This window comes from Xenopus laevis, chromosome 4S (assembly GCF_017654675.1).
Source record: "Xenopus laevis strain J_2021 chromosome 4S, Xenopus_laevis_v10.1, whole genome shotgun sequence".
Lineage (NCBI taxonomy): Eukaryota > Metazoa > Chordata > Amphibia > Anura > Pipidae > Xenopus > Xenopus laevis.
Window position 1 is genome coordinate 61174025 of NC_054378.1, and position 23093 is coordinate 61197117.

Here is a 23093-nt window from a genome sequence, read left to right on the forward strand (position 1 = left end):
GGGGACCTGATGTCCATCCCCATGCCCTGGCTACACAATTAAATGGTGAAAAGAACGGGGGAATGTTTGGAGAGCAGCAATTTCTAGGAAGTGCTGAATGGAAAGTGAAAGTAATGGTCTGCCTAAGGCATAGAGGAGGGGCAGACAATATTTGATTGACAGCTGAGATTTTTAAATGAGCTTACAACAGCTATGAATGCTTTAAAAAAAAAAATAGAATTTGGATTTCATGTTTCATTTGAAAAGGATTTTTATTATACTATAGCTTTTTGTGTCTGGGTGGCAGGTCCACTTTAAGGATTCAGATTCGTTTCAGAGCCTTCTGAAAGGCAGAACCCTGACCGAATCCTGGATTTGATGCATCCCTAAACTACAGCAAACACTGTACAGAATACAACTGTTTCTTGTCAAGCATGCCAGTATCCCTTAACATGTAAATCTGGTTTTAAAATAATATATATTTTGACTAGGATGCGCAAGAATTCCTGCGCTGTCTGATGGATGTTTTACATGAAGAGCTTAAGGAACAGATTATAGAGGTGGAAGAGGATGCAGAGACTGGTGTCATAGAAGAGAACTTGGATGAGGACAAAAGCCAGTCAGACAACGATTTCCATTCATGTGATTCAGGTTCCAGCAGTGATCATGCAGAAAGTGAAAGTCGTAAGCTGTCCGAGGAACTTTCAGAGTCCACTATGTTAATTCAAGAGGAGGAAAAAGAAGTGGAAAGTTCAAAAACCTGGAAGAAGGAAAAAATATTTTCTAATAACCTTAACCAAAACCACTTGTTGCAGGATTTTGACAAAAACATTCAGAGTGCAATAGAAGAAAGTGATTGTCTCAATCAAGAAACTGTCAAAGTGCAGATACAGAGCAAAGTTGCAGGTAAATTGTCTGAAGATACATAAGTATTACCCAAGGATGTCAATAAAAATGTAAAACAATTTAAGTATTTTTGGCAAGTGGTTATGAATGCAAACTGATTGCATATTAAATAACACAATGGAACATGTCCATTCTAGCTAAATTTTGCAAACATGGCCTCAATTTCTACACACAATATAATAAGAATTGTCACCCGAATGAGCTTATTCTTCTGTTTTATTTAGGTAATGATACAGGCTGATTTTTAACTTATAAATAAATTTTCTGTATAAAGATACAGTTATTTGATATATTAGGTAACTGTTTATATTTCTTGATTTGCAGACTTTACTGCCAACATGAATGACCTGTCTACATCACAAACTCCCTTGCTAAATGAAGGAGCAACTACACACTTGTCAAGTAGTCCACCAAAACCTGGAGCCGTTTGGGCGGGTCACAAAAAAGGTATTGCATTTATATTAAAAAAGAAAACCTGTGGGGGGAAAAAAAGAGAGTGAATTTACAGATTTAGTGAGTAGAAGTGATACCAACACTAAACGTTTTCTTTTCCTAAACCTGACTGTTTTGCCAACCTGACTGTCTGTTCTCAGCATGTCAGAGTTTCTAACCGACTACTGCTGCTGCATAAATATTGCAGCCCCCTCATAGAGCAACATGGGGGTAAGAAAGGTAATATAAAATCATCAGGCGAATACTTTTATGGCAAAATTCTATTCAATGAAAATTTAATAATAGATATAAAAAAAGATTATTTTCTGGTGTCGGTTTCTCTTTAAGGTTAAATTGCCTGTTAACTTATTTATGATTTAAGAAAGAAAATAAAGTTTTTCTATATAATTTCATAAAACTGTTTCACCCATGTGTGTGAAATTCTTCAGGAAAATATTCATGTTCGGATGTATAAAGTGATATTAATACACAGGCTCCAAATTCTATGTTAACATCGAAGCTTGAAATGCATAGACCCACCCCCATTTTGTGATGTCACTAAGCCCTCCTGCCATTTTGTGACTTCATCATATGATTGACGGCTCCACAGATATGTGTTGTGAAGGGCTGGTAAGTGTCTCTTGGAGGTTACATAATTTGAAGCCCAAGTATCACCATAAATCATACCTATTCTCATCTTGACAGTGTGGCTTTTAGCGATCACTATTTCAGAATTCTGTATCTCGTCATCAAAACAAGCAGCATACTAGGTTTAATACAACCGATAATGTTCCTTATTTGGATTAACCTATGCCAATATATTTAATTGAAAATGTATAGAAAAGATGTATAATACATTTTTAAAAAGGGTTTAGATAATTCTTGAGATTTTCATTATCCTAGTATTAGGGCGGCATAATGAAGTACTTTCATGGCATGTAGTTATTGTGCTGCTTCCCATGACCTGTAGCCATGTGCCACCTGAGGACAGAACCTTTCTTATTCTGCTCTCCGAGGGCAAAACACATGCTGCATGCTGCTTTGGAGGGAAGGATACTAACAAGCATGCATAATGCATCCAAATGCAAGAGCAGGAGGGGGCCGCTCTGTAGAAAGTTTAAAGTAATGTTGTACAGAAGAAGTTTAGGCGGTCCTTTATTCTGTGAGCTATTTTCATATATGTATCTTGCATCATATTAATTTATTTTGTTTTTTTGTTCTAGTTCCAGGCTTATGCCAGACCAAAAAGAGAAAGCAGAAGAAATATCACAGTGTAATAGCAGACATTTTTGATGGCACAATAGTAAGCTCTGTTCAGTGCCTAACATGTGACAGAGTAAGTTTGCTTCATCTTACCCAGAGAGATAACCTTCTAATCTAATTGGTTAAACTAACAATATTGTTAAATGCACGAGAATACATGATGGTAAAACAACAAAATGTATATATTGTTTCATTATAGTAATTACATAAGAAAAACCACTGGATAACTACACCATCTTGTGAACATTACAACATTTTATATACTTTACTACATAATACTGTCAGTGCATGTTTACATGAAAATGTAATTTTAATATGATTCATATTACAATTGTTATAAGATTTTTTTTTTTTCAGTTTTTGTATTTTTAGAGTTTGTAAACTTTGTGTTGCTGTCAAATAATAATACAGTAGTACCCCATTTTACTTTTTTCAGGGTACCAGAAAAAAATGGTGTAAAATCAGGGAAATGTATTATGCATAATATATAGGTGTGACCACAAAACAACAATGCAAAATGAGGGAAAACTTTAAATCAGGGGATGTAAAATTTAAGGTTCCACTGTATTTAAAATCTTTTACCTTGCCTAATGAAAACACACAAAAAAACTTTTAAGGGGTAGCTAGCTAGATACCCCAGTGAGCACTGTGTGTATTACAGTTTGCCTCCTGCAAATGGAAGCCATCTATCCAGAGCCACTGGTATCTATTGCTAACTTCTGCTAAGTTGCTTGTACCTTGCCCCTGTCTGTGATCTTCCAAGGGGAGAGGGCACTTAAAGTATATAGAAAAATGACTCTTTGCAATGCATCTCATTCTAAGTACTGTAACCTTATCAGTTTACTTGGTGAGTAGGGATGCGTAAAATATTTCTCCTCAATTCACAGAGAACAAAACGCCAACAGTAAAACAGTGGATAGTAAAAAAATAAATGTTGCCCGGATTAAAAAATAACGCACAAAAATTGTTGCGCGGAAATATGCCCATTAACTTCAATGCATTTCACAACTTTTTTTGTAATTTCGCAAATTTTTGGCAAAGCGAAACCAGTCAGATTCGCCCATCACTATTAGTGAGCAATGAAATGCAGAGTCAAATATAGTTTTGGCTTCTAGGGTGTTTCTTTTTTTCCTTTATAACCCAGCTATGTGAACTTTAGCCCTGTAAAGAAAATGAGAGATGAGTAAGGCAGATTTGTGAAGGGCGGAAGCACACGGTTGTTTTTGTGACAAGATGAGGGCTGACTAGTTAGTTAAAGGTGTGTGGTGGAAAGGCTTCCCAAAAATACAGACAACCCTAATTATGTATGTGCAGCCGATAGTTTTATTGGTAGCCAATAGAGATGAGCGAATTGTTTCACCGAAAAAATGACGCCCATAGACTTGTATGGTGTTGTGATGACCCATAGACTTTAATGGGCGTCGCCAACAATTCGCTGGCGGCGAATTTTTGGCAAAACGAAACGGGTCAAATTCGCCCATCCCTAGTAGCCAATATAGGTATCACTTCTATAATGCTTTTTGTATCTGTTTTTTTATTTGTTATTTTTGCTACTGGCTAACACGGTACCACATTTTTTGTTTTGTTATAAATAATTTGGAACCTTAGGCAAACACTCAAACCTTCTTCTCCCGGCTCATACAGTACTTTAGTAGTGCTTTAACAGCCTAATCTCTGTTTGAAGTTGCCATGGCCAAGAGTCTTTTCAGCTTGCTTGTTTAAAATCCTTCAGGGGGAAACAGTCAAGCTCCTGCCAATTTTTCATTCATTAAAGAAAAGCTCTTTGAAACACTGGCATCCTGTGCACAGCAAAATTGCACCTGCTTAAACAATGCAATTCTCAATAGTCTTGCATAGCTCTTATCAATATTCATAGCCCTTAAAGTCCCCAGAGACTCAAAGACTTTGCGTTGATGAACGATTGATTTCAGTGCAATCCGACCAACCCGTCAAGTTTCGTCCGACATCTGTCAGAAAATTGATCAGCTAGTTTAAACAAATTTTATCGGTCCCAGTACAATCTATCTATGTTTGCAGGGTCAAGCAGGCAGCTACCCTCAGTTTTCCTGGTAATATTGCTTGAAATTGTCTTTTTAATTGATAGACAAATCGTACATTTAAAACTATCGTTTCGAGATAATCATGGTCTCACCATAACTTAAAGATCTTTCAAAAATCTTTACATCTATGGCCAGCTTTAGTGTTGTAAAACCTTTGTTTTCCAAGATAAGATATTTTTGTACTGCATTTTATTGCAATTATGAGAATTGGGTAAACATGTTAGCTAGTTCGAATTCTTAAAGTGCCAGAGTATGATAAATCTCGTAAATCGAATTTGAATTTTTTTTTTTTTTTTTTTAAAAAACTTGAATTGAGTTTGGATAACTCCCTAGTCGAATTTGACCATAACATTTTTTTTAGAATTCAAATTTTCAATTCCACCCTTTATAAATCTGCCCATAAATGTGTAGCCTTAAAGGGCATTTGTTTTTTTTTTTAGATGGGATCAGTGACCTTCTGTTTCTTTCCAGCTTTCAAATGGAGAAGGCAAATAATTCAAAAACTGAAAAAAATAAGAAAATTCCCATGTGCCATTCTATAACATACTAAAAGTCACTTAAAGGTGAACCACCCCATTGAAATAGTCTGTGCAGTATAAGATAAATTAAGGCAGACCTCACTGATGCATAGTAGTCCTCTAGCTAAGTCTTTGTCCTAAATTCAAAACGAAGTAGATAACTTGTTAATTTTCCTGTGTTTTTTCACATCAGGTATCTGTAACTTTGGAAACATTCCAAGACCTGTCACTGCCAATCCCAGGTAAAGAAGACCTTGCAAAGCTTCACTCTTCGAGCCACCAGAGCTCCCTGGTCAAAGCAGGGTCATGTGGAGAAGCATATGCCCCCCAAGGATGGATTGCCTTTTTTCTGGAATATTTTAAAAGGTAGGAATTATGTACAATGCAATACAGGCATTTTTTAGACCCACAAAAATTAAACTGTATTAAGTAAAACCTTAGGATGACTGTAAAAGGAATTTCCCTCTTCTGTTTTTAGCTGGTTTTGGGGACCTACTGTCACCTTGCAAGATTGCCTTGCTGCATTTTTTGCCAGGGATGAGCTTAAAGGTGAGCGAGTAATATTTCTGTGTGACATCCATAGTATTTTATAGAGACCATTACTAAGAAGCAGTGTTCCCAGGTTGTTTAGATCACAGTGCATGAGCTACTGACAGCACCTTCCTTCAATACTCGGGAAAGCACTTGTTTATACAGCACATTTTATTTTTGTCCATCACAAATAAAGAAGCAGCAACCCTGGTGTTCTTCAGTTCTAATACTGCTTTTGTGTTCGGTGTTCGGTGCACTATGCACATTTTTTTAAGTTACTGCCTGAGATAGCAACTTTGTATGGAACTCCCCATTGGTGTTTGGATTAAGTAATTAAGGGCTCCTGTGGAGGTTTGTCCAATCATGGACTAGTGTCTAAATTGGAAAAATGAAGCTCATATCAGATTTAACTTTTGTTATACCACTTTAATCAGACATTATGTTGTACATCCTGTAATTTGGGTATGTTTGTATTCATTATGTGTGTGCTTCCCTATATTCATACAAATGCTGCCATACTGTAATTTTTTGAATGATCAGAAATAATACAGGAGTCTATTTCCTGTAATAAATGAGCCCATATATAGTTCAAACCATACATGTCCAAACAATTGTTTTTTTTTTTACTGTATTACACAGGTGATAACATGTACAGCTGTGAAAAATGCAAAAAGTAAGCAAACGTTTCTTTCTGTGCATGCTCGTGTCATAATTATTTTGTACATGCACTATGTTAATGATATACCACTTGTGTTCAGTTTTATACCAATGTTACCGATTGCTGCAAAAGTCATTTTAGGGATTGTTTCTCTTTATTTTCTAGTAATTGTAAATGTAAGGGATATCTGGCTAGCCCATTTTAAGGCTCAATAAACAGGCCATAAGATGCTGATTCAGTCTTGGGGGGGGGGGGCTTTTATACTCCTATGTATCGCCAGCTTTACTCTGTTTATATTTTTTTGATGAAATCTTTTTGTACAGGAGAACAATTGAACCTTTTATTGTTCGTCTTCCGCAGGTTAAGAAATGGTGTTAAATTCTGCAAAGTTCAGAAATTTCCAGAGGTATGCTAATTTTGCTTGTGCTTGCTAATTGTGCTGCCAAATTATCCAGACATCACTCATTAGACTTAAACTCATGTGCGATAGTGTAAATTTTTCGGATACTACTCTACTACGCACATGCAAATCTAAATCTGCACTGGGGAATCCTGGGAAAATGATGGATTGGCACTGTGCTACTGGGGCAGTGTGTTTTTTCCTAAAAGAGAATGAGAATGTCTAATATTTACTTTAATTATTGCACTTCTCCAAACTGCAATTCCAGGTCATTTTCATTCCACTTTTTTAATTTTTTCATGATGCATCTGTTTTTAAATATTCATTGTTGGTTTTTACAGATCCTATGTATCCATCTCAAGCGTTTTCGACATGAACTAATGTTCTCCACCAAAATTGGCACCCATGTATCCTTTCCTCTGGAGGGTTTGGATCTTCAACCATTCCTTGCTAAAGACAGCCCCAGTCAGATAGTTACCTATGATCTTTTGTCTGTAATCTGCCACCATGGAACTGCCAGCAGTGAGTATTTTTATCAATACAGGATTTAATTTATAAATTAGAAAACAAATTTATTTTTATAGTCTCAATGTCTGCAAACCTGAAAAAAGTCAGTCCCCCTCTGCTAGGCATTAAACTGTGGAAATATCTCTGAGGAAATAAAATCCCATAATGCATTTCTTTTGTACCGAGACCAAGATCAGGAGTTGTGTTGTAGCTAGTTTAAGGAAATGGTGCATGTGCATTAATTGTCATTGGGAGCAAGCATTGTACTCATTCAGCAGTAGTGAGCATAATTATCCTCCACACAGTAAAAGAAAATGGTATTTGTTAATAAAAAAAAAAAAATAGTGACCAGTGACAGCAAGGGTTATATACTATAACATACTGAGAACTTGAGATAAAGGGTTTCCTTGTCCTTTAAAGAGGTGGTTCACCTTCAAGTTAACTTTTAGTATGTTATAGAATAGCAATATACTAAGCAACTTTTCATTTGGTCTTCATTATTTATTTTTTTATAGTTTTTGAATGATTTTCCCCCTTCTGATTCTTTCCAGCTTTCAAATGGGGATCACTGACCCCATCTAAAAACAAGTGCTCTGTAAGGCTACTCATGTATTGTTATTGTTACTGTTAACTACTCATCTTTCTATTCAGCCCTCTGATATTCATATTCCAGTCTCTTATTCAAATTAATGCATGGTTGCTAGGGTAATTTGGACCCTAGCAACCAGACTACTGAAACTGCAAACTGGAGAGCTGCTTAATAAAAGGCTAAATAACTCAAAAACCACAAATGATAAAAAAATAAAAAGCAATTGCAAATAGTCTCAGAATATCACTCTCTACATCATACTAAAAGTTCATTTAAAGGTGAATTACCCCTTTAAAGCCATGCACAGACACCTGAATGGCAGTTATTCTGTTCACCACTATAATATACACCTTAGTATAAACTGTACAATGACCCTTATGACTTGCATGTGTATTTTAATTTCTTTACTCTATTAACAGAAATATTGTTCTGCTGCACATTATTCCTATCATATATTAACTGTACATGTCAGTTTATGTTTTCTACATTCAGTGACTGTCCCTATGTAGAAATACTTTATACAGGCCTCTCAAGGACTATCTTATTACTTTTTTTGCTTAATGGTTTACAAGTGGACATTAATAGAATTTTGATGGTTAGGTATTTGATTCCTTGACCACAGATTATTATTTTTACCTTTTCATTACATACCGCATATTTTTGTCCATTCTTTACAAAGTCTGCAAGATCTGTTGAGGATGGGACTGATAAGCAAATACCACATCACTTATCTGAGGAAACATACATACTATAAAGCATTATTTATAGGTTTTCTTACCATAACCATACATTGATAACACATCCATTGTGTTTTAGGTGGACATTATATAGCATACTGCCGCAATAATCTCAACAAGCTGTGGTATGAATTTGATGACCAGAGTGTCACTGAGGTAACTGAAGCCACTGTGCAGAATGCAGAAGCATATGTACTCTTCTACAGGTACGCTGTACATATTTATACAAAAAAAATTAGATTGATATGTAATAAAAAGCAAAATGTAGGTGTTCTGATGCCATCCTTCTTGTGCTTATGACATATGTTAAAAGGGACATATTGTTTAATAAGTAGTAATGATTGTACATCTCTAAACACAGAAAAATTCTAATTATGATTTTCACAGACACAAAAACGGTATCACCCAACAACTAGCTGCGTTTCTATGGCCAAGGTATTCAGCAGTTTGCACTGTAGGTTGCTAACCAAGCCACATCTTGGCAACAGACATATGTGCTGACATGAGGTCATTTTATGTATTCCCTTCTTCCCAGGCACCCTCTATGCTAGATTTGGAATGACACATGCTCAGTCTCAAAGTTGTGCATGTGTTAAACCTAATCTAGCACAGAGGATTTTCGGGAAGATGGCAGGTCAGATTTGAACCAAGCTTGACCTATTTTATTACTCATCTTTCTATTCGGAACCTCCCCTGTTAATATTCCATAGTCTCATTCAAATCAATGCTTGGTTGCTAGGATAATTTTGACCCTAGCAACCAGTTTGCTGACATTGCAAACTGGAGAGCTGCTGAACAAAAAGCTAAACAAGCCAAAAACCACGAAAATAAAAAATTAAAACCAATTTGAAATTGTCTCAGAATATCACTCTATACATCATACTAACAGTTAATTTAAAGGTAAACAACCCCTTTAAGGTATGAAGATCCAAATAAAAACATCCAGTATCCTGAAAACACCAGCTCCCAAACATTCTGGATAAGAGGTCCTATACCAGTACTCTATTATTGTATTAATGAAATTTTGGCTTGGCTAAACCTTAGCAGATACTTCTTTTTAGCCCTGAAATGATCTTCCTTATAATAGTATTTCTTATTCAGTCTGCTGCAACCATATATTCAGATCTTTCTAAAGTATTTTGTATAATCTTCAGCAAATGAGCTCATGCTAATATTGCTGTGGGGCAGAACCCACTGAGCTCTCTTGATTCTCAAAGCATTTCTTACATATGGCTACTGCCATGACAGCTGTATAACAAAAAAAGAGTTGTTGAATGCAAACCAATACACAGCACTGTGTAAAGGCATGGATGCCCAGAACAGTTCCAAAGTCAGGCAGACAATGATATTCTTTAATATGATAATGGTTTGTGTCATTGCCGTAATTACATTTCTGTCTTTTCAAACTGAATTTGAAATGTTTATAAAAACATTTGTATCATACTTCACAGGAAAGCTAGTGAGGAAGCTCAGAAAGAAAGGAGACAAGTATCTTGTTTATTAAACATAATGGAACCAAGCCTTCTGCAGTTCTACATATCACGCCAATGGCTGAATAAATTTAAGACATTTGCAGAGCCGGGCCCCATATCAAATAATGATTTTCTTTGCATTCATGGTGGTAAGTATATTCTTGGTGATATTTTTGGACTTTGTTAAAAAAAAAAAGTAAACATGCCTTTCTATCAACAATATAGAAGGCCACAGAAAGTGTCCTCCTCCGATAGATACATGATCATCTAAAAATCACACTGGTCTCATGTAGGATGAATCACTGTTAATAAATAAATCAGGTGGATGGTCAAAATTGTGCTGATTCAGTTTTACATTTTACCAACTCCTGTTTGATTGCGCTAGGGGTTGATCGTCCAAACTGGGCACAACCAATGGACAGTTTTATTGTAATTTCTTCAAGTTTTATGTAAAAGTCTGTTTGTATGTGGTCAGGTGAGGCCATTAAAATAGTAAACTATGTAGGTGTATGGATTAATTCTGCTGTTGATAGAATCCAAATACATGTCTTACAGTTACCCTATAGTAGGCCATAAATATTATGGGAGATGCTTATAGTTTCTAATGCTAATGGGCTACTGCTGCAAAAACAATGGCAGCTCCCTCACAGAGGAACATGGGGAGGGCAGATAGGTGATGAATCATCTGGCAAATACTTTAAAGGCAAAGTTATCAATAGCATGTAAAAAAATGTCATGACAGATGTAAAAGAATGTTCTATTTCTGTTGTCAGTATCTCTTTAAAGGGCACTTATCACAATCCCATTCCGCACCTGGAGCCCACTCTCGGGGCAAGCAGCCAGGTCGAGGCAAATAAACTCGCATAATAAATGAGTATTCTGGGTCTCTCATTATAAGGAGGCATAGCACAGATCAGGGGCTATAATAATGTCTTGTGACTTTAAAACATCCGACAACTGAATGTTTTTTTTTATGATGACATGATGCATAGCTATACAATTAACTGTCAATTGACGCTGCTTAAAGGGGTGACTCACCTTTATGTTAACTTTTAGTATGTTATAGAATGGCCAATTCTAAGCAAGTTTTCAATTAGCTTTCATTTTTTATTTTGTATAGATTTTGAATTATTTGCTTCTACTTCTGACTCCTTCCAGCTTTCAAATGGGGGTCTAAAAACAAATGTAAGGCTATGCATGTATTGTTACTGTTTATTAATATATATATATATATATATATATATATATATATATATATATATATATATATATATATATATATATATATATATATATATTTCTATTCAGACCCTCTCATATTCAGTCTCTTATTCAAAACAATTAGTGGTTGTTAGGGTAATATGAACACTAGCAACGTGATTGCTGAAATTGCAAACTGGAGAGCTGCTGAATAAAAAGCTAAATAACTCAAAACCACAATTAATAAAAAATGAAAACCAATTGCAAATTGTCTCAAAATCACACTCTACGTCATACTAACAGTTAATTTAAAGGTGAACAAACACTTTAAGTCTCTCTCTCTCAAGATTCGAAAAATGTGTTTATTTTCAAGAGATGTTGTAAAACAGAATTTTAAGTTTTATATTGTTTTTTAGACATTGGTAAAGTGGTGTATGTTTGGGGATTTTCTTTTGGAAAAAAACTATTTCTCTCTATAGGAGTGTGAGCTGCATTAGCCCACACCTGGATTGGGGGAAACATTTTTGGGTGATAGGTGTCCTTTAAGCAGATACATTTTACATTTAAATATAGAAAATCTGTACATTGAAAATAGAAACTAGCCCCCCAGTAAGAAAAGCACGGTGACGGACTGGTCCATCGTGATACCAGGAAAACTTCCAGTGGGCCAAGGTGTCAGTGGGCTCTCTTGCTTTTAACCATTCAGCCTTTTTATAGTCATTCCATATTTCTTTATGGGACAAAATAAATAAAATAATACAAAATAATGGTAGAATATAGTAAGTAGATATAAAAGACTAGGAGAATAAAGAGGTTAAAGCAAGGAGGAATAATAGTTGGGAAAGTGGGCCCACAGTCTAAGGTTTTCTGATGGCCCCACGGTCTAAAGTTTTCTGGTGGGGGCTTGGCATCCCATCTACTACCCTAGATAGTCCTCCCCTCCCTGCTTTTTCTCCACATAGTAGTTTATTCCAGAAAGTGGCCGTGATTATCATGTTCACTTATTTATGCAGAGTGGCGCAGTGGAGCTCATGGGCGCCATTTTCCACATCTTCGGATCCTCTTCCTTCCCTTCGGCAATTCGCAGAACTTTCCTGCGCGTGCACAGTTGGTACGAATACGAAAATGCTCCAACTGCGCATGCGCCAAATACCACAGTGTCTGCCTTACCTTACAGAAGAAGACCGAAGATCCAGAAGATGGTGCCTTTGAGCTCTGTTGTGCTACTCTCCATAAATAAGTGATCTTGTATAGTACAGTATTCCATAAAGTATCCCTGAATAGCATAGAGAAAGCATGGAGGAGGACTATCTAGGGTAGTGGGTGGGGTTTTACTTATTGGGGGGGCTACTAGATCCCATGGATGCTAGTAGTTATCAAGCATCTAAAGATACCATCAAATGTATGGATTTGAATCGTAGCACATTTTTTCAGGTTCCATTGAATCCTTAATTTTGGGTTTGGATTCAGTTCAGTGCAGTTTTAGAAAAACAAATGTGTGTCCTGCAGAGAGAAGCTGCTTTTACTATACATTACAATTGAATACTTTAACTATAGATAATATTTTTAACTGAAGGTGTTCCTCCACGTAAGGCAAGCTTTATAGAAGATCTCGTCGTCATGCTTCCTCAGAACATATGGGATTATTTATATAGCAGGTATGGTCTTTGGTCATAGTATATCCTATTTCTAAGTTGTATTTGAGAGTTAAAGTTGTTTGATTATTCAAAACGACTCATTTATAATGCAGTCTGCGAAGTACGTACAAAAAAAATGTCCTCAATCTGCTGCACACCGCGCAGCATTGTGTGACGTGCCGTAGGCGCTCAAACATTAGGCAGCGCTCAATCCAAGAGGAGTGGGTGGGGCAAATAGGCCTCCCTTAAAGGAATAGTAACCCCAAAAAGTGTTTTAAAGTAATGAAAATATGTTCTATTGCCCTGCACTGATAAACTGATCGATTTGCTTCAGAAACGCTACTAAAGTTCATATAAACAAGCTGCTGCGTAGCAATAGCGGAAATTGAAAAAAGACTATATGGCACAGGATAAATAGTACAAAACAGATAACACCATTATGTTCTACAGAGCTTATCTGCTTTGTAAATTGATCTTTTTCTCCTTTGAATGGCTACACAGCAGTTTATTTATATAAACAATAGCAGTGTTTCTGAAACACACAACAGTTTTGGCAGTGCAGGGCAACACTGAATTATATTTTTATTACTTTAAAACAATTTTGTTTTTTGATGTTACTGTTCCTTTAAGACAGGCAGTAAGCATATGGCTGCTTCAGCTTCTGACACTGCCCTCTGCACTGAGCAATGGATTTTTGTTCTAGCACTCAGTGTAGATACCAAGAATCACCAGGGCACAAGTGCTCCGGAAGTAAGTACCAAGGGGAATGTCTTGCACTTGTGCCCTGGGGATTGAAAAATCAATTCTAACATCAGTAGTTAAAAATTCACATATGTATAACTGTATTCCAAATTTAAATGGGGATAATATGTTCTCAAACAGAGTAATTCGATGTGTGAATAAATAATGAGGCACCTGATTCTCACATCCTCGGATTATGATGGGCACCCTAAGGGCAGAGGCACACGGGCAGATCCGGGGAGATTTAGTTGCCTGGCGACTAATCGCCTTTTCTGCGGGGGGCGACGATCTTCCCGAACTGCCTTCCGCCTGCTAGAAGAGAAAACGCCAGCGCCAATGCACTCTCTGAGCTTTGATTTCGGAAATCGCAACGCTGCGAGTGCATTGGCGCCGGCGTTTTCTCCTTATAGCAGGCGGAAGGCAGTTTGGGGAGATCATCGCCCCGCAGAAGAGGCAATTAGTCGCAAGGCGACTAAATCTCCCTGAATCTGCCCGTGTGCCCCTGCCCTTAGGGTAAATGATACTGCATATGGAAGCGGCAGTGCCAAAAATTAGAAAAAGCTATCTGATTTACGCCTGAAGAAAATGCTTGAAAAGAGAGTGCATTTAGAATTTAACTGCTATAAAAAGCCAAGCTTTTTGTCACATACAGAACTGTATGCACACAGTTGCCATGTTTGGAAGACTGTTGCATGCATTTGCACAAGTGTAAATGTCCATTTCCAGCCACTGAATATTTTATCTTAAAAGGGATCTAAACTCAAAAATTAATGAATGTAAACTTAATAAGGGTGCATCTCTGAGCACTGTTGAAAGTTACAATCATTTTCTATTTCTAACAATTTCCAAGATACTAGCATTTTTAGGCTTCTAATACCAGGCTTTTGGCTTAACTTGGAGACCGCAACCCTAGGGTTAACAGAAATCCAGCTCATAGACAGAGTTCCTCAAGCTCTGGACCTTGAGAGCTGTTGAGCCAAGGCTTCCTAGCAGTATAAAACTGTGAAAATCTCGGAAACCACTTAAAACAGAAAATCAATATAAACTGTGAAAGTGCTCAGAGGAACACTCTAAATATGTTTACACCAGTTCATATTTCGGGTTTAGATACCATTTTCTATCTTTTGTGGTGCACTTTGTTCATGTTGTGGTGCACTTTGTTGATGAAAAAAAAAAAGTCACTTCTTTTTTTAAAAAGCAAAAGTCTGTGATTAGCATGGGAATGCATTTGCAGTCGCATGCTATACTTGTGGATGATACTTGCTGCCACTTTACTAATTCTAGAACCTGTCACAACAAGAGCTTTAAGAGCCAATCTGTAACAGGGAACTGTTTTATTTCTGTCTGTCTTAAATCTACTTCCACCTTGAATAATGGTGAATGCTCTAAAAAAACACATTTATTCTGTACATTTTGAAGCAAGGGTTGTGGGCTAGGCTGTAAGTAATTTTTTACAGTGCTCCCGCAATATTGCTACTCTAACAGAGGGCAGGGGCACTTCGTACTGTCATGGGAACATTTTTTTTTTTTTTTTTTTCAAAACGCATCAGTTAATGGTGCTACTCCAGCAGAATTCTGCACTGAAATCCATTTTTTAAAAGAGCAAACAGATTTTTTTTTAATTCAATTTTGAAATCTGACATGAGGCTAGACATTTTGTGAGAAATGGATTTCAGTGCAGAATTCTGCTGGAGTAGCACTAATAACTGATGCGTTCCGATGACAGGATCCCTTTAAAGGTTTGCCTAAAAAGTTTTTTAACTCGTGTGTGTTCTTATAATTGTATTGTGTTATAGATATGGTGGTGGACCAGCTGTCAATCATCTTTATGTTTGCTACACCTGCCAAACAGAAATGGAGAAAATAGAAAAGAGACGGAAAATGGAGCTTGAAACTTTCATTCGGGTATTTGCTTTCTCTTACTCATTTATATAACTTCTCAGTAATCTCTTAAAGTGGACCTGTCATCCAGACACAAAAATCTGTATAATAAAAGTCCTTTTCTAATTAAACATGAAATCCAATTTCTATTTTTTATTAAAGCATTCATAGCTGTTGTAAGCTCATTTATATAGCTCAGCTGTCAATCAAATATTATCTGCCCCTCCTCTATGCCAGTGGCATAGAGGCGGGGCAGACAATTACTTTCACTTTCCATTCAGCACTTCCTAGATGTCACTGCTCTCCACACATTCCCCCGTTCTCTTTACCGTTTAATTGTGTAGCCAGGGCATAGGAATGGACATCGGGTCCCCCATTCTGGTGCACAAACAAGATTCTGAGATGCTGCAAGGCTTGCCTTAAAAGCAGTGTCCACAAAATGTCTGCTGCCTGCTTGCTATCATTTTGAATTCTCAGACTGAAGGAAACACGATTCAAATAATTTATATAGTGTAATTAAAGTTAATTTTGCTTGACTAATGTGATAAAATAGGATTTGGAATAATTTTTTTGGGTGACGGGTCCCCTTTAATCTCTTCCCTGTTGGCAGTTCTGGCAGGTTAAGGGTGCTTTGTTGTGTAAAACAGTAACACCAATAAAAGACAGCATTTTTAAGTAATGAAAATATATTGTAGTGTTGTGCTGCACTGGTGAAACTGGTTTTTGTTTCCATGGCTACACAACAGCTTGTTTATAAACTATAGTATTCTTTCTGAAGCAAACACACCAGTTTTACCAGTGCAAAGCAACAGTATATTATATTTTAATTACTTTGATACACTTTCAGTTTTTGGTTTTTAAAAACAGAGTCAGGGGTACCATAAACTGAGGAGTAAGAGTCGAAGGATTTCTGTACCAACCACCACAGACCTGGTACTAATGTAGCAAACAGTTCAGAATCTGCACCTGGATCACTGAGCTGCCAGACTGAAACAAGAACATTCAACTAATTCAAGAAAACAGCTATTTACAATTGGTGACCTATCTGAAAACAACTGAACTGTGTGTTTTGAAAGGTGAACAACCCCTAACACAGCGAATATTGTATTTCAAAGTAAACTGATTGCTGACCTTATATCCTTCAGAATAATTTGCTTTAGCTCATGTCATTTATTTTACTTTTTGCTCAGCTTTTACATTATTTTTCCCTGGTCCCCTGATGTAAAATGGACTTCTACTGTAGATTTCTATAGACTTCTCTGACAGTTACCTGACCGATTGGCATTGGCTCTTGATTTCAAGATGAATGGCCCTAAACCTGTATTCTTCAAAAGCCTTCAGAACTTGTCTTCATAGTAATAGCATGTTTTATATTCATCTGTAACCCCTTGTTTCCTATTACTGTTGTAGCTAAACAAGGCCTTTCAGGAAGAGGAATCGCCTGCTGTTATTTATTGCATCAGCATGCACTGGTTTAGAGAGTGGGAAGGATTTGTCAAGAGCAAAGATAGCGGTGAGTACGGTGCAGCCGGAAGAGATGATGAAAGGAGAACAGAGAGAGATACTGATTATTTTACTACAGGTATGGGACTAGTTATCCAGAATGCTCGGGACCTGGGGTTTTCCCGATAATGGATCTTTCTGTAATTGGGATCTTCAAACCTTAAGTCTACTAGAAAATCATGTTAACATTAAATAAACCCAATAGGCTAGTTTTGTTCCAATAAGGATTAATTATATCTTAGTTTGGATCAAGTACAATGTACTGTTTTATTGTTACAGAGAAAAAGGATATCATTTTTGATTATTTGATTATAATGGAGTCTATGGGAGATGGCCTTTTCCTGTCTGGATAATGGGTTTTTGAATAATGGATCCCATACCTGTACCTAAAAAAATATTTGCTTAAAGTGTACTCAAATGCATGTTCAGCAAAAACAGCAGGACATATAGCTGAACACATCTATTCTGGAATATTACAAAGTGGCCTTTTTGATTCTATAAAAAAAAAATGTTGTTGTCCTGCCAATATTGAATTATTGATCTATATTTTACCATGACCATACAGATTATTTGAGAAATGTTTATTTGTGGAAATAGTAGAATTATGCACTAGCCATAGCTATAACATAAGTGAAATGAAGTCACAACTGATCATTGCATACTTTTCTTCCATCCGTACAATGAATTAATTGTAAGAAATGTTTACTGTTCCTTATACAAGCAGCCCTATTGCTGTGTCGCAAGTGAATCCCTACAAATGTTTATTATATAAAATAGTGGTAGAAGTCTGTGGTAAATGTGATTGAAAGTTAAAGTGTTCATTTATGTGCCGTTTGCATGATCTCTCTTTATAGACCCCCCTGGCCCCATCGACAACACAAAAATAGCTGCTGCCAAATGTGGACATATAACTCTCAGGCAAGGTAATATGCGCTTGTTATTGCAATGCACAAGCCTTACTCTTGTGTAGAAACAATTTGTTTTTTAATATGAGATGTGATAAACACATTAGCCTAAATGTATTGTTTTATAGGGCATGAGTATTCATATATGTTCTAGTTCTAAAGTGGAGCATAAACTTTACCTCTCAAGGCTATAATCATTCAAAATTAGATTCCCAACGCCTGCATGAAGAGAGAATAAAAAGAGACAGCTGTTTGAGAAGGGGTGGGTAAAGATAAACTTGATTATTTCAGAAATGGGTCAGAATTTTTAATTGATATTTTAAGAAAATGTCACTTCATTGTGAAGAAGCTTACATTAAATTTTCATTTTTGTAATAGTTCCCCTATTGTTTTGTATTCTCTTTGTACGCAAGTTCTTATTCCTCATGCCGGTGCCCTGCATTGAATGAATGCAAACAACCAGGAAAATATTGCTGCCTGCACACAAAAATATGGGTCTAAAAACACTTGTTGATGCAAGCAGAATGGCAATAGTTTTTAGTAGTTGAATTGCATATGTTCTGGAAATTTTCTTCTGCATTTTCTGAAACCTTTACACTGCCCAATGCAAAGGCATTTTCTGGCTTCTTGTTGCTGCACTGGTGGAGATTATGCACTGGTGACAAAATGTAGTATGAGCACTAATTAGTACTGACTGCTGGCATATTGTGTCATTACCATTTTTGTTGTGGAAATACATTTAGCTGGTTAGACAGCTCTTATATTGGTAAGAATACATATTTGTTGCTGTCAAGAAATATAATCTGCTTTTTTTTAACATCAAAATTTGTATAGTACTCTTTATATACAAACTTTTTTATGGATAAGGATCTAACGTGCTGCATCTTAGTGATATGCAGGTCAGTAATTCTTTAAGATGCACTTACCCTAAAGGTGGCCTTACACTATTAGATCCACTCGTTTGGAGAGGTCACCAGACGATTGGATCTTAACCCCATATGCCCACTAACCATGTCGGGTTATTTGGAACGCTCGGCCCTGGTGCCGAACGATCGGATTACAATGATGCGGATGGTCGGCAGCGGGTCGCAGGACTGCATCAACTAGACGATGCGGTCCTGGATCGAAGAAGAAATCAAACTTGTCCAATCAATATCTTGCTGATCTTTGGCCTGATATTGATTGGGGGGGGGACCCTGCCGAATCACATACTGTGTTGAGCGGGACAGTCCAGATGTTGACAGCTCAACCCGTAATCCTGGGTTTGTTACTGAAATGTCCCGACTTTCTCTTTGATCTCCTGCACTGAACAGCCAGAAAAAGATACAAAGTTTCTAACTTAATTGGCTTTTGCCAGAGAGCCCAGAATAGATACTATTGTTACTTTTGTAACAATATAAGATAAGCAGGTCTCTTGGGGAAACTGATTCGCAGTTTAAGGGCTATTCCACACGGGGAGATAGCGACGCGTTTGCGGTCACGGCGACAAAGCGCCGCGACAGTCGCCGCGACCGGCGCAGGCGACAGTTTTGTATGGGCGCCTATATAAAAACGCCTGTGCTAACCACACGAGGCGATGCGCTTTTCAACAGTCGCCTGAAAAAGCCTGGCGAGGCATTTTCAGGCGACTGTTGAAAAGCGCATCGCCTCGTGTGGTTAGCACAGGCGTTTTTACATAGGCGCCCATACAAAACTGTCGCCTGCGCCGGTCGCGGCGACTGTCGCGGCGCTTTGTCGCCGCGACCGCAAACGCGTCGCTATCTCCCCGTGTGGACTAGCCCTAAAGGGCAATTCACCTTTATTAGCAAAACTGTAATAACATAAAAAACACAAAAATGTGATTCGGCCTTTTTCAGCAGGTTCCGTCCAAATCCTTGTGGCCGACGAACCCTAATTTGCATATGCAAATTAGGATTTGGCTCGGTATTCGGCCAAATCTTTCATGAAGGATTTGGGTGTTGGGCTGAATCCAATATAGTGGATTTGGTGCATCCTTAGTTCATACTTTCATAACCTGCCAAATTTTGTAAAATGGACATGGTAATAAGTGGGGGTGGCCATCAAAAATGGGCGTGGTCAAAAAAGTCACCACGCACACATATATTTTTATCCCTTTTTCTAATTCCAAAATGTTGGGAGGTATGGAATCGGTCTGAAGGACCAATATAGGCACCTTTACCCTTAATAACTCAGCCCTCCTGCCTTAACATTTACCAGCACTATTTATGCCTGGGTCCACCCCCTCCAATGATATCAGATGCAGGTGGGACATTTTCGGACACATCACAGGAGGAAGGAGGGATGTGTGGAGATGGAGACATCATCAGGGGCACACTGGAGACAGCACCAAAAGGAGCGGAAAAACAATCGGACCCACAACCATCCTCCACCTGCATGTAGTGCACTGTTATAGCCCAACCCCCTGGGTCTCGGGGGGTTTTAGGCCACCCTGTACATCACAACTGCAGCTGCTAATTGGTTCATAAATGGAGAGATATTTTGTTTTGTTTTTTGAACTGCGTGAATACAAAATATAGATATAGTACATTTTTTTCCCTATATATCTTTGCCTTAAGCCTAGAATACAAAACTGTTTGAATAACTATCTATTTTAAAACAGCTTCAAATCCTAGGTATGGAACCTGTTATCCAGAATGCTCAGGACCTAGGGTTTTCCGGATATTGGATTTTTTTTGGATTATTTGGATAAAATGGAGTCAATAGGAGACATCCTTTTTTAATTCAGAGCTTTCTGGATCAGGGGATTCTGGATAATGGATCCTATACCTGTACCTGAAATGAATTGCATGTATTTGATGCAAATATAAAATTGTACAGTATAATAGTTTTTGGTCTTGTGCACAGGTTAGGCAAGCGATCTATTTTCCAGACATGCTACCAGTGTTGATGGGAAAACAACTCTTCTGTATTTTTGAATATTTAAATGTGTTTAATAGTGTTTTGGCACGATATGATGCATTAATAGGCAAGCCATCTATGCAGAGACTTGAACCACTTAATAGAAATAACTAAAACATAGGAACCGAGAGCATTAATTAGATTGATTGACTGTTACAATGGGCACTTGTACATACAGGGTTTGCTCACTTTTAAGTTGGCCCTGAAATGCATTACTTTTTTCATAACGTATTTTATGCTGATTTCGGAATATAAATAGTTTCTTGTTTTTTTTTGTTTTTGTTTTTTTGCTTTAGGAGCAGATTCTGGGCAGATATCAGAAGAAACTTGGCACTTCCTGCAGTCGATCTACAGTGGAGGGCCTGAGATCACTCTGAGACAAAATGTTACATCAGCAGAATCAGAAGGGGGGAACTCCGAAGAGAAGATTGATGTGGAGACTCGCAATGTATAAATGTTAAATCCTATTATATATATCCTGTGTAACCATTTGGGCTCCAGATACATTTCCATCCAGCCATTGCTGTGCAATGCATTGCTGCCATCTGGTACTCAAATGGTTTTTTGTTTGTTTCTTCATTGTAAAGCATTCCTTGAGATACATCATTTTGTTGTTAATTTAAATGTCTAGGGGTTTTTTTTTTCAACTTTTTAAACTAGCAGGGAATAAGCTGAGAGTTTTATTTCAGATCACCTGTCTAAACCTATTAAGTTATATTCTTTTTAATCAAGCTGCAAACCTTTAATGTAAATAATATGCGGTTGTTAACCTGTGAATAGCTGTTGGGTGCTACGTAAAGTGGTTTGCTCTGCACGTAATAGATACGCACCGACAACTAGATGCAAAGCAGAAATCTGCGCTCTAACTTATTATGTGGTTGTATGTGGAAAACGGATTTTATCATGTTAAGCATTCCTGATCCCTAACCTGCTGCACTACTGTTTTATTCTTTCAGCAGGAATGAGGATCCCTATTTTATTTTTATGGCAAACTCTATCCGCAACAGTGACATGTTGTGCAAGTCATGGAAAATGTGGGTAAAATACTTTTTGAAAAGTTTGGGGGGGGGGGGTCAGAGCAGGCACTTATGGATTTTGCTTTTAAATAATATTTTTGTATTGAGTAAGTGGAGATATAGTAACATTTAAATAATTATAACCAACAGGCCAGGTATGTGCAACCGTTTACAATTCAGCTGTTGCAGAACTAAAACACCCATCTGAGCTGTTAGAGGTTATGATGGGTATTCTGCATCATCTTGAATGGGGAAGGGTGCGAATTCCAGCAAATTTACTTTTAAGTTGACTAAGGTACAATCGGGTTTTTGTTGTGGAAATCTGAAGGCCTTTTGCTTCTTTTATTAAATGTATGAATTGGTTAAAGGAACAGTAACATCAAAAAATTCAAGTGTTTTAAAGTAATAAAAATATAATACACAAAAGCCATGAATATCCTGTAAATTATATGCTTATAAATGGTGACTAGTGATGTCATCAGTTATAAACGGTGCATAGTGATGTTATTTTTGTCACATGACCCACTAAAACGTGTGTATTATAATAAATAAAGTACACTTTGTTGGAAAATATGAGGATATCAGAAGTAACCTCGGAGTTTCATGACCTGTATAAAAGCACTCGGCCTTCAGCCTCGTGCTTTTATATGGTCATGGAACTCCTCGGTGACTTATAATATCCTTAAATTTTACAATAGGGGGGACTTTATTCACTAAATAATGCAGCAGTGTTGCCCTGCACTGGTAAAACTGCTGTGTTTGCTTCAGAAACACTACTATTGTTTATATAAATAAGCTGCTGTGTAGAAATGGGGCAGGCATTCAAAGGAGAAAGGCTCAGGTTACACAGCAGATAGCAGATCTGTAGAACATAATTGTATTATCTGTTATCCACTATTTTTTTTTTCCATTTAGGGAAGAGACACGTGCAGATTCGGGGAGTTTAGTCACCTGGTGACAAACCGCCTTTTCTTCAGACGAATAATCTCCCCGAACTGCCTTCCCGCCGGCTAGAATCGAAATCGCCGGCGTGATGGCACTCAGAGAGCTTCGTTTTCCGAAGTCGCCCAAAGGAAGGAAGGCAGTTCAGGAAGATTAGTCGCCCGAAGAAGAGCCGATTTGTCACCTTACATCATTGCTACACAGCAGCTTGTTTATATGAACTATAGTAGTGTTTCTGAAGCAACAGATCCGTTTACCAGTGCAGGGAAACAGTACATGATATTTTCATTACTTTAA

General features: G+C 37.3%; 1 protein-coding gene across 2 annotated transcripts in view; it reads left to right on the forward strand.

Annotated features, from left to right (window-relative positions):
• Positions 1–22001, forward strand: part of usp33.S (ubiquitin specific peptidase 33 S homeolog) — a 43379-nt gene extending 21378 nt beyond the window's left edge. Inside the window, exons 10-24 of one of the 2 annotated variants that reach the window (XM_018260718.2) lie at positions 471–885; positions 1210–1332; positions 2541–2653; positions 5352–5524; positions 5637–5707; positions 6329–6362; positions 6708–6753; positions 7089–7269; positions 8660–8786; positions 10032–10201; positions 12829–12910; positions 15427–15535; positions 16922–17024; positions 17869–17937; positions 21135–22001. In XM_018260718.2, the coding sequence (XP_018116207.1) occupies positions 471–885; positions 1210–1332; positions 2541–2653; positions 5352–5524; positions 5637–5707; positions 6329–6362; positions 6708–6753; positions 7089–7269; positions 8660–8786; positions 10032–10201; positions 12829–12910; positions 15427–15535; positions 16922–17024; positions 17869–17937; positions 21135–21292 (1974 nt within the window). In that variant the 3' untranslated portion in view covers positions 21293–22001. Of the gene's footprint in view, positions 1–470; positions 886–1209; positions 1333–2540; positions 2654–5351; positions 5525–5636; positions 5708–6328; positions 6363–6707; positions 6754–7088; positions 7270–8659; positions 8787–10031; positions 10202–12828; positions 12911–15426; positions 15536–16921; positions 17025–17868; positions 17938–21134 lie in introns of those variants that run through there. The other variant, XM_018260719.2, reaches the window with a different exon arrangement.
• The last annotated feature ends 1092 nt before the right edge of the window (positions 22002–23093 follow it).